We start from the raw sequence: 12,269 nt of genomic DNA, 5'->3' as shown, positions 1-12,269 counted from the left end.
CTAGCAGCGGAATTTGACCCTTTTCCAACCCAATCTCAACAGTAGGCTGGAGATTACAGTTCACCTGTTAAAAAAACAACCAACAAACAAAAAATACTTTCTTTGGGCCAGTCAGTCTCTGCAAAATCATACAAATACAACGTGTATAAATCTTTCCTCTTCTTGAAGCTGTGTGTTTCCACATAATTTAATGAAAGTTATCACCTCCACATCAAAGCCACGTAAACTGGCTCAATGCCCACAGACACGTCGGAACCCCTCGCTTCAAGTACATCTCTAGGCACATAGGGAAAAAGTTCAAAAAGCCTCATCAGGACTCCTAAAACCATAAGCCTTGACTGTCACTCTGTAAGCATACAGAGGGTGTGTATTCTGTGCGTATATGTGTATTAAGGCCCCCTCAGATAATAAAAACTAGATGCCTCTTCGTATTCCTGCATAGAAGAAAAAAAAAACATGGAAAGAGACGAGAGAAGGCCAATCACATGCCGTTATAGGCCGGTCCGCCACCACCCTCTGGTACCACCCAGTTGATGTTCTGGCTGGGGTCCTTGATGTCGCAGGTCTTGCAGTGGACGCAGTTCTGGGCATTGATCTGGAGCCTCATGCCCTCGCCCGTCTCCAAGGGAACGTACTCGTACACACCTGTGTGTGGACAGTTAACTCACTATTTAACACACACACACACACACACACAGGAACCCTAACCCTAGGAAAGAGGCTTAAAGGAAGGAAGGAAAGAAAGGAACATGTAAAATGCCCTTCATTTCCCTTTATCCAAACTCATTACCACTTTAACAACACAGTATTCAGCGCAATCATATGAACATCACATTTGGGACCTTAGCAACTCTTACAATAACTTTGAAACATACCTGCGGTCAAAACAGCACACTGGGTCATTTTAATGTACTTGTCATTTAAACAGTAAAAAGTATCATAACTATTAATCTCACAAACTGAATAATGCAAATAATCTGAAGGTTTCTTAAATTAGATGTCTGGGTGGAAATTACAACCTATTTTAATGCGCTGTAAACCCAAAATAAATAATAGGTTTTGAGTTTGCCACACCACAGAAATAAGTGTTGCTAACCAACCATCCATCCAGACTGCCTGTGCGCGTGTATGTGTTTGCATGCGTGCGTGCACATGTATGTGTGTGTGTGTGTGTGTGTACCTGCTGGGCAGAACCTCTGCTCTGGTCCGTCGTAGATGGCGAGGTTTTGGGCCACAGGCACGCTGTCGTTCATGAGTGTGAGGTGAGGTGGCTGATCTCCCTCGTGATTGGTCCCGCTCAGCGCCACTGACGACAGCAGGTCAAAGCTGATCTTCCCATCCGGTTTGGGGTACTCAATGGGGGTGCACTGGTGAGCTGGCTTCAACTGCGCACTGTCGAGACCTGTGTGAGTGTGTGTGTGTGTGTGAGAGAGAGAGAAGAGAAAGAGTGTATAATGAATAAAGCACACATTGCTGGGAGTTTCATTTACAATAAAGCACCCTTTACTAGTGGAGCCCTACACTCTCCGTGGTGAGTCTTAGTTGTAATTTGTGAGGTCAGAAGGTGTTGTGAGATGTAATTTGTGAGGTCAGGTGTTGTGAAAGTGCCCAAACCCAAAGCCTAACTGCATGCGCTCAGTCTGTGGAATATTAACCTGCTAGGTCTGACACGTCATTTAATAAACAGGGTTCCCACAGATCAGCATTTAGATTTAGGCGGGGATCACAATGGTCAGCGGCAAGCTGAGGTTTCCTATTGTTCTCTACGGTTAGGCAGCGGACCGGTGGCAGCGCAACCAAAACGCTAGCGTTGAACTTGTTTCAACTTTCAAAGCACAACGCAAGAGTATTCAATTGTCAGTTTAGGCAAACTGTTTGTGTTACTTAGGAACGAGATAGAACTTATTATGGTCTGAGCGTTGTGTTACGCTTACCGCTGCCGCTTCGTTATTTCCAGTGTGATCCCCGCCTTAGTCTTAGCCTTGAAAATACTTATTCGTTTATAGTCATTGAATTCTTCATAGTTTTAGTCTAATTTAGTCAACAAAAAAGAATTACATTTTAACAACTTTTTGTCATTATTTTTAGTCAAATATGATCTTCAAACCTAAAATTAGTTTTTGGTTCGGGACTGCAATTTGCACAAATTCGGTGAAGTGGCCCATATATAAGTATAAAAAGCAAATGTGAGTAAATGTGTATCAGTGAGTGACGACTTCTCATTTCACCTGCAGGGTGCTTCAGCCCAGGTCTCACCTGCATGTTTAAGCGTCCAGGGCTCCTTCCCGCGGAAGATCCAGTAGAAGACTCCGGTGTACACTATCCCTCCATAGAGGCCAAAGTAGTTGTGGAAGGAGGGACGGATGTTCCTGACAGCCTGGAGCTCCTTCCAGACCCACGAGTTCTTCAGGCTTTCCGCATATTCAGGTACATGAACACCTATGAGGGGAAAAGGCAGATTTCAGAATAGAATCCAACATAACTTTTTTTTTTTTCATTCATTTCCTACCTGAAATGAATGATGATAAAAGCAGGATGTTTTTCAGCATGAAGTTTCTTTTTTTTTCGACTCGTGTGTAATAGTGGGTGGGGAGGGAGATAAGAACCTTCTACTGATGAGGGCGGCTGATGCCAACTCAAACACACAGCAGTTTAAAGGTCAACTACCAGACTGTGCCACAGCCCACAGACGAGAGTCCTCGTTGAGGACGAGTTGAGACGAGGTAACCTTCGTCCAGCTTTCAACCAGCTCCACTATGAAACTGCTGAGGACACACATTTATAGCTTGTGTGTGTGTGATTAATTTGTCAGGCATCTATCACAGCCTGCCTCTCATGCTTCATCCTGATCCACTTGTCAACACCAAGATGGTAGACATGCCGTGTACAGACACACACACACACACACACACACACACACACACACACACACAGACGCACACACAGGTGGAGAAGGCCATGGGCAGCAAAAGAGCTGGAGAAGACCCAGATGCTTTCTCTGCACTGGCGTGATACTCATTCTGTCTGCTGTGTCCACTATGATTCAGTTCTATTTTTGTCAGGGGAGCTCAGTAAAATCCACTGCTTATTGAATGCTCAGTAAAATCCACTGCTTATTGAATGCTCAGTAAAATCCACTGCTTTTTTGATTTTCTGTTAAACTGCTGGTGCTGATGTGCGTGGGGAGTGATCACGCCTTCATGTCGGTACCTATATGTGGAGGACCGCTTTAGATAGGGTCATGGCAGGGTCATGGTAGGGTCATGGTAGGGTCAGACATTGGTGGTCTGCTGTAGCCTGCATCTGCTTCAGTGAGGGTCAAATATCTAACAAACTCAAACAAATGAATCCACAGACAACAACTGTGCTTCTCTGTATGTCTCTGTTGTTCGCCACTCAACCTTCCTGCCATTCTGTGATGTTTGAACTTGTCGGACTGGTCCCAACTGAGCCTCTCTGGTGGTGTTTGGTGTCAATGCTCATGCCAGGGACAGGGGGCGTTTTTGGTCATGCCAGGGACAGGGGTCCTTTTTTGGTCTGAGGAATGTGTAATCATTTGTGGCGTGACTGTGAGAAAACAGATTTGAGGACCTCACACATAATATGTCAGAGTCACATATGTCACATTATATAGAAACTGAGGAAGGTTTTAATTTCACTCCAGTTTTTGTACAATAGAAATACAAAACATTTTGTCTGTCTAGGCTTAAAGATTTTTTTCTAAAACACTCAAAAGAATCCAAATGACACTAGTATGTATATAGATCATATACAGATCACCTGCGAGTCAGACAGCTGTGTGTGTGTGAGAGTGTGAGTGTGTATGTGTGTATGGTGGAGTCTTCTCACCTGCAGTTTTGGATTCCAGGCTCTCGTCGGTGATCTTGGCAAAGATGGTCTCTGCTGCCAGCATGCCGCTCTTCATGGCAGTGTGTGTGCCTTTGATCTTGGGAACGTTCATGAAGCCAGGGCTGCAGCCAATCAGAAGCCCTCCAGGGAACGTCAGCTTAGGCAGGGACTGCAGGACGAGAGAGGAGAGAAGTGAGGGAAGATAGGATGAATGAGAATTGGAGGGAGAGAGATAAAGACATCTACAGTTGCCAGTCCAAACAGACATTTAGTATGATTTCACTTGATATACGAAGGAATGCCACATAAACATTACGGTTCAAGGAGATATTACACTATTTACCTGCAGGGTCATAAAATGGAAGCCTTTGTTACGATGATAATTAACAGGTTAAAAATGCAAAATCTTGTTTGGTAAACAAAATATCTAAAATCAGCACACAAAATCATGGGGGAAAGCAAGTTTACAGACTTTTCGTCAAATTTGCCCTCAGAACTTTTTCTAAAAAACATTCTGTTCCATAGAATGGATCAAAGCACCCCATACACACACCTGCATGCCTCCCTCGTTGAGGGCCCTGGCTCCGTAAGCGATGCGAGTTCCCCCCTCCAGTGTTGGAGCTACAGATGGATGGTGCTTCCACCGCTGAAACTCTCGGAAAGGGCTCAGGTAGGGGTTTGTGTAGTCCAGTCCTACCTACACACACGCATGCACGCACACACACACGCACAGAAAAAAAGTGAATGTCTTTCTATAAGTAAATAATTTATCTGAGATAATTGATAATTTGTGTATGTGATGGAGAAAACCTGAAATTTTCTCAAAAGTTAATGTCACCCCAACCTAATCAATCTTCCTTAGCACTGATGTCCCTCTTTGAAATGGCAAAAGGAAGGGTCTTTTGTGGGTATGAGAGTGTGCATAACCATAGATTAATACATCACCTGTGTGTGTGTGTGCGTGCGTGCAGGGTAGAGGGTGACAATTTTTCGGGACTCCCGCGGGTCACGGTATTCCCGCGGGTTTCCCGCAGTACGGGAGTAAATTTCACTGTTGGTAACGTGATTGGGACGGGACAGGAAATAATAAACGGGAGCTGGCGGGAAGCCAGAGATTATTAACTTAAAAAATGACGCTGCAATGCAGTGAGTGCGCCCAAAGACGTGAGGCATTTCGTTTTAGAAAAGAGAACCAATTACAACCCACAATACGTTTGTTGTTGATTGGTAGCCTATCAGAGCAAGACAAGCAGCTGCCCTGTTCACAATCAATCAGCTTCAGCGATAGGCCCTAAGGCAAAATGGATGCAAAGAAACAGTTACAGGCGAAAGTATCAGCAAAGGACAACTCTATTCAATTGCACGAGCTGTCCGGGAAAGCGATTCTCGTTGAGTTTAATGTGTCATGCAATGTTGGGGCATGACACCTTGACGATCGCATTCCTCAATATATTTATCGCATAACCCTGGCGGAACACAAAAAATTGTTTTGTTTACTCATAGCAACGTTGCTATGCTTCGCTGGTTTAACGTGATGAGAACGGTGCAAACTTAACTGATGGGATGAGATCTAACTATGAAATGATTTAAGCATAGCCTACAGCAAAGTACTGTAAAATATGTAATTTTAATATAGCCCAAAATGATCGGCTATTAAAGAAAAGTTAGACAAGGCTTTCTGCCCTACCAAAATGTATGGTCACCGCACGCTACTGTAGCCTAACAGTCGGATGACTTTAGACATCAACATAGGGAGCGGGACGGGATTCGGGAGTCTTTCTCTCGGGATTTTGCGGGACAGAATTTTTTTGGGGGGGCTGTCACGTGATCGGGATATGACGGGAGTATTTGTGCGGGCTCGGGATGGGACGGGAGTGAAAATTGCTTCCCGTGTCACCCTCTAGTGCAGGGTGCTGGTAGCGTAGTGAATAAGGAGCTGGACTAGCATGCAGGTGTGTGTGTGTGTGTGTGTGTAGGGTGCTGGTAGAGTAGTGATTAAGGAGCTGGACTGGCATGCAGGTGTGTGTGTGTGTAGGGTGCTGGTAGCGTAGTGGCTAAGGAGCTGGGCCAGCATGCAGTAGCCTGAAAAGCTGTGGGTTCAACAGCCTCCACCATTGTGCCCTTGAGCAAGGCACTTAACCCCCGAGTTGCTCTGGGGAGAATGGCCCGTGTAATATAACTGACATATGAAAGTGCTAAATCGCTAAATGTAAATGTACACCAGGATGTCTGCATGTCCTCATATGAACATAAGTTGTCTGCCACACTCTGACTAGGGTGCTACAAGACCTACAAGGGTATCCTTTTGTATAAAAGTAAGGTTCCCTGGATGCTCACCACAGAGCCTGGTAGGACTGAGGACTTCCCCTCTTTGAGGTGGTAGAGCAAGGAGCCTCTGTATTAATAAGTGTGTGTGTGTGTGTGTGTGTGTGTGTGTGTGTGTGTGAGATGCTCACCACAAACCCAAGTGCGACCAGCGGCTCTCCCTCGTTGAGGTGGTACAGGAAGGAGCCCCCGTACGTGTTCCTGTTTAGCGGCCAGCCGACGGTGTGCTCCACACGCCCAGGACGCCATTTTTTCTCATCTATCGTCCACACCTGCAGCAGACCACACAACAACCTCTCAGATACAATTATGTTGTAATGGGAATTAAATCATGTGACATTTCAGTTTGGGCTTCAAGGGAGGGGTGACAACACACCTCTATAAAGGAAATGGGTGCTCTGGAGACAAGCATGTAATGTGTACCATTGCTCATTTATTTCAATATTATCTATTTCCATGAGTGCCTGAGGGGGAGTTAAAGGAGAAAGTGGTGGGCACCTCTTTGAGTCCAATGGCGTAGGTCTGTGGCTCGCAGTTTTCCCGCAGGTTGAAGTGTTTATACAGCTGCTTGGCGAGGTGTCCATGGCAACCCTCGCCGAAGATAGTGACCTTGGCATGCAGCTCCATGCCTCTCTCAAATATATCCTGAAGATCGGAGAAAACCGAAGGAAACAAGACGACAAGATGTAACTTTCAGACAGAAAAAAACAAGAGCTGTCAATGTAGGTTTTACATCTGAGATTGATGGAGGCAATTCAACCCGATTCTCTAGTTTCCGTACCCCTCTCAAGCAGGCACTTTCTGGGTGTTTGTGCCACATGGACCTGCATTACTCTATCAGACAACTCTATCAGAAATTGGCATGTTATGGACCTGCATTACATTACTCTATCAGACATTGGCATGTTATGGGAGGGATCAGTCACACCTCTCATCACAGAGCAGCCTGGAAGCAAAACAATTGAATTTGTTTTAACTTTTAAAAAAAAACCTGTGCACACGCACACACACACACTAACTATATGAATCAATCCTCTTGTATACGCACCTTTGGTGAACCGTCTTTCGCAATGCCCACATCATTTGTTGCTATTCCCTTCACACTTCCATCCTCATGAAACAAAACCTGCCATTAAAAATAGAACAAACAAAAACATGATTGCACCAACCAAACAAGACCATAATATAGCAAAAGACAGCGATATGCGATATGAGTGAACTTTCATGCCAGTGTCCTCTGACCTCAGAAGCGGCGTATCCAGGATACAGCTCCACCCCCAGCTCCTCTGCCTGTTCCCCCAGCCATCGCACAAAGTGCCCCAGACGCACAATGTAGTTGCCATGGTTATTCATGGGCAGGCCTGGGGGCAGAAGTAACCACTGTGAAAACTGAGATCTAGTTCTATGTGTCTGTATGTGTGTGTGTGTGTATGCAAATGGGTGGCTGTGAGACATTACTCTGTAAAGCGCTTTAAGTGCTCAGAGGAGTAGAAAAGTGCTATATAAATGCAGTTCATATAATTTATTTGATAGAAGGAACAGGTTGTGAGTTCCCAGTAAACTCCAGTTCCCAGTGAAATCCTGTTAGTACTGCAGTTGTGCATTGCAATGCTGTATGTTATTTCTGAAATGGGGAATCTTACTAATCTTAGTAAGCCAACCTCATTAACGAAGACTGTGTGTGTGTGTGAGTGTATGATATGATATGATATGATTGTGTGTGTGAGAGTGAGAGTGAGTGAGTGTGAGTGTGTGTGTGTGTGTGTGTATGATTGTGTGTGTGTGTGTGAGCGTGTGTGAGAGTGAGAGTGAGTGTGTGTGTGTGTGTGTGTGTGCAAGCTCAGGCTGTGTAGCATGCTCTAGTAGGCATACCTGGCAGGATGGGAACAGGTATTCTGTATTTCTCTGTTAAAATGGCAAACTTGTCTTCAGTCACTGGGGTGTTCAGAGGGGCCTAAAACACACACACATGCGCGCACACACCCCATGTATGTATGAAGTATGAATATACTGCTACATTTCAACATTTTACTGAGGGAAAGGAGAACATGAATAAAATGTAACCTGGCAGAGATGTGAATGAATATTGATGATACTAATGATGATCAAACATCTACTGCATTCACTAGTAGACAGATCATAACTTGCTACAGCTGATTGTGCTGATTCAAAACTAGTTTAATCCCATACTGCAGCAAAAGTATACTTTGTTCAGAGTATCGCGGAGTGTGCCCTCGTCTCGATGGGCATACAGATGTCCGAGTATGTTAAGTGTGCACTAGATGGATTTTGGATGTTTAAGTCTAAATTGGCTTGTGTGTGTTTTTACCCCTCGCTCCTTCCAGTCAGGCAAGAGCTCGGTGAGCGCGCTGGGTTCTAAACACGCTCCGGAGAGTGTGTGCGCCCCGATTTGCGAGGCCTTCTCCACCAGACACACACGCAGCTCCTTCTCCTGCTCATTGGCCAACTGCTTCAGTCTGATGGCGGCTGACAACCCCGCCGGGCCGCCTCCCACGATCACCACGTCTGCCTCGTCTGCAAAGCGTTCCATGTCCACGCCTGCAAAGAGTCAGCCCAAGTTGGTGTAAGTTTTACAATACAACTACAGTAGCAATGATGACTCATGTCCCATAATCATGGCTGATAAAATGAAGGAGATTACATGTGTATGGATTTGAGGAGTGCCTTTGATAAGTGAGAGGTTACATATTGATAGGGGGGGTCATGTAACAATGGCATGTGTGCCTGGTCTTTACATGTGGGCAGTCACATAAGGAGAGTGGGTTTTAGCCGGTATAGACAGCACCTACCTTCCCATCGCGGGTCCTTCTCCCGCGGGTAAACTGTGTAGTGTGAGGTGATTTTGGGAGTAGACAGGTCCGAGCTGCACCATCGCGCTGTGTACACTTGCGATAACACATGTTCACGACTCTGAAGGGTTTTCAAAGCCCGCACACACCGTCGGGCTGAAACAAAACAAGCGGATTCCAGATTAGGCTGGCAGTAGCAAGAAGGGCGATTTGGGCTATTTGCCATGGCAATATGGCACAACTCAAATTCTTACGTTATTAAACATGCACTGTAGATTCTGTTGACAATATGATTTAATGTTAACGACCTAAGGCATAACGTTAAGTTCAACAAGTACCCTGGAACAACTTTTGATAACCTGGGCTAGTAATTGCTATTGGGTAACGTTATGTTCAACAGCATGAAGCAAGCGACAAAATAACGTTACGCGTTAATGTTAACTTGAGCAATTATTTTAACAGTGACTTTAACAATTCATTAATGTTTCAATCACATGGAAACACTGCCTGCTTAAAAGACCTTAGGGTTTTGTTAACTTGACCTACTAAAGCTCCTTGTACATAATCTAGAAGGACATAATTTACTGTTACACTAACCCTTCACAGACACTGCCGAATATTATGAATGGACTGCAGAAGGCTAGCTGCTAACTTACGTTAGCCAGAGCTCGAGGTTATTGAATCGGTCAACTCGTGTTTTTCGTCCAGACAGTTTGTCATAAAAGTACACCAACACTCTGCTGCTACTTTGAGGTTACTAGATTCTAATCTGAATGTTTTATTTCCTAGATTCTGTAACTTAGCCTGAAAGGTCGTTGAGCAGCATTTCAGTAATGATGACTGTTTGACAATTCGACCACATCGTTGCAATACCTGCTAATTTCGAATGAATGACCTATATTTCCCAGTGAACTTTACCCTACTTTCGCAGCTAGCTGGTGGGCTAAGCTAAGTGAATGTTATGGTAAAATCCGCAGCATGCTAACGTTAGTTCGCTAACTAAAGGTTAGCTACCCTTTAAAAGAAACGTCCATGTACTTCAGTGGCGGAACACATAGCGTGAATTAACAGATAATTGTTCATAGCAACGGACTGACATTTTGTTAATGTTTACCTCAGAGGTCGAAAGCAAACACCTCACTTATGACTAACGTTAGCTTGCTAACCAGGGAGATGTTAAATCGCAAAAGGCTGTCATTACCTTGAAGTGAATACCGGCTGGCTGGAAACATCGAGTGAATAGTCCTCTAGCTAACAGATAACTATCCTCTCTTTTAGTCTTATGATATGTACACAGTTCAGTGCCCAGTCTGCAGACTGTTTGGAAGGTGCTCAGAACAACAAATTTCCCCGTGGAACCCTTACAAAATTCGTCTCATAACCATATCAGTTGAGAGGGTAAAGCGCTTGCGTTGCAAACTGCGCAGGGGTGTGTTATGGTTTTGTAACATGAGTGGACGTAACCAGACATGCGCAAAACTGTAAATCTGTATAACATAAAATAGACTATAATCCATTCTGCTGGATATCCTGATTTGTTACTGATTTGGACTTCAGTTCGAGTTACTAAACAACTAGCCAAAGAAGCAAACACCAACAACAACCATTTAATTTATCACCATGAATAGCCTAATATATTTTTGAATCCTTCAACGCTTACCATGCCATTGGAAACCACCATGTTAACCTATGTTAACATAAGCCTATACAGTATTTGTCTGGGGTGTCTGGTGGACCTTAAGCAGCAGAACATTTGTCTGGCATGCTGATGGTTGTAGGCTACTTTGTGGATGTGCACAATTGGTTCAGAACCTGTTTGAAGTGATGGCATGGTGATTTTGGGGTTCGATGGGATGTGCTTTTTCATTACAAGGTGGTTTCATGTGGTACCTCCTTCGTTTGATCTAGGCCATATCTGAGGAGCCCTTTTTTGGTGTCTGCCGGGCCCTTCGCAGCGGATAATTTGTCTGGCAGGGGCCATTCAGTACTCTGTGTGACCTGCCTGTTCATATCAAATTGGTTTGAGATGGTACTTTTGAATGTTTGATCAAACACATTTTTTCAGCCCTCTTTGAGGCCCCCAGGGGCCAAATGTGCTCCGGCAGACATCCATATCTGCATATGAGAGGTCATCCCCTGGATGCCCCTGTGCTCAAATGTTGGCACTCTTTTCGTTTGATCAAAAGGCTCTGGGCTGCCGGACAATTGACAAATGATGCCGGACGGAGCGGCGTAGTCGCCAGCGTAGGCTACCCGCGACACCAAGACAAAGGACATATACAAGACAGACAACAAACAAATTAAGACATATACAAGACATATACAAGACAGACAACAAACAAATGAACAAATAATAAAAAGTAAAAAATAAAATAAAATAATAGTAGGCTAATCAAGACATTGATTAACATTAATCAAACAAATAGGCTTGGCAACACGTGTTAAATGAAATAAAACAATTAGTTGTAGACTATTCTTATTCATCCTTATTCATCATCAGGCCTACATTCCCACCATTCCAAGTAGATAGATAGATAGATAGATAGCTAGATAGATAGATAGATACTTTATTGATCCCCAAGGGGAAATTCAGGGTATTGTAAGAGCTTAAGTTTTCATCTTGGTGGTGTGGAACTTCACCCACCTCAGGGATTTTTGGAATGGACCACCCTGCTGAGTCCTCCTGTGACTGGCACTCCAGCCATGCGTGATATGGTGGTCACTGACCATACCTGCGCTGGTGTCGACTACCCCTCAACATGCCTTAGTTATGCTACTATCATGCTGTCATGAACTTTTCATGTGGCACGCCGTACAACCCCCCCCCCCCCCCCTCTCTCCCCTTCTCTCTCTCTCAACTCTCCCTCTCTTGCCTATTCTCAACCATGGTACACTGTAACAATATATAGTACCACTGATTACTTTGACATTAACCATTTTCAGTAATACTAACCCACTCTGCATCTCTCTTTCTTTCCCCTTACCTCACTTGTGAGGTATACCATCACCAGTCATCAGCCATCCATGTGCTTGGCCCTCTTCTCACTCATCTCACCTGAAGTCCTGTCCCCCTATCTGGATTCCTGGCCTGTACAGCCTAGCGACCCACCACCTGCCTATGACAACTCTGCCCGGATTCCTGGCCATACTGCCGACCCACCACATGCCCTTTGACAATTCCTAATCCCTGGACAATTCCATTTCCTACGCTGGACTATTTGAACTTTCTGACACTAAATTATGATTAAAGCATTATCATACCGGATATGTAATCATCCCACCTCT

At 44.6% G+C, this 12,269-nt stretch overlaps 1 protein-coding gene across 1 annotated transcript; it reads right to left on the bottom strand.

Annotated features, from left to right (window-relative positions):
• Positions 1–146: 146 nt before the first annotated feature.
• etfdh (electron transfer flavoprotein dehydrogenase) lies at positions 147–10,426 on the bottom strand. The gene is made up of 13 exons (XM_076287618.1): positions 10,186–10,426; positions 8,985–9,140; positions 8,504–8,733; positions 8,047–8,128; positions 7,417–7,535; positions 7,223–7,300; positions 6,673–6,819; positions 6,306–6,446; positions 4,403–4,546; positions 3,850–4,018; positions 2,257–2,439; positions 1,181–1,402; positions 147–645 (listed from the first exon to the last, which is right to left on the bottom strand). The coding sequence occupies exons 1-13, from the start codon at positions 10,214–10,216 to the stop codon at positions 482–484; spliced, it is 1,866 nt and encodes a 621-aa protein (XP_076143733.1). The 5' UTR covers positions 10,217–10,426; the 3' UTR covers positions 147–481.
• Positions 10,427–12,269: the final 1,843 nt, after the last annotated feature.

This window comes from Alosa pseudoharengus, unplaced genomic scaffold (genome assembly GCF_046254945.1).
Source record: "Alosa pseudoharengus isolate Yale_2024_CS ecotype anadromous, Long Island Sound unplaced genomic scaffold, YU_APseudo_1.1 YU_APseudo_1.1_scf_16, whole genome shotgun sequence".
Taxonomy (NCBI): Eukaryota; Metazoa; Chordata; class Actinopteri; order Clupeiformes; family Clupeidae; genus Alosa; species Alosa pseudoharengus.
The sequence above is the reverse complement of the archived record's forward strand: the minus strand, read 5'-3'. Positions and strand labels throughout refer to the sequence as shown.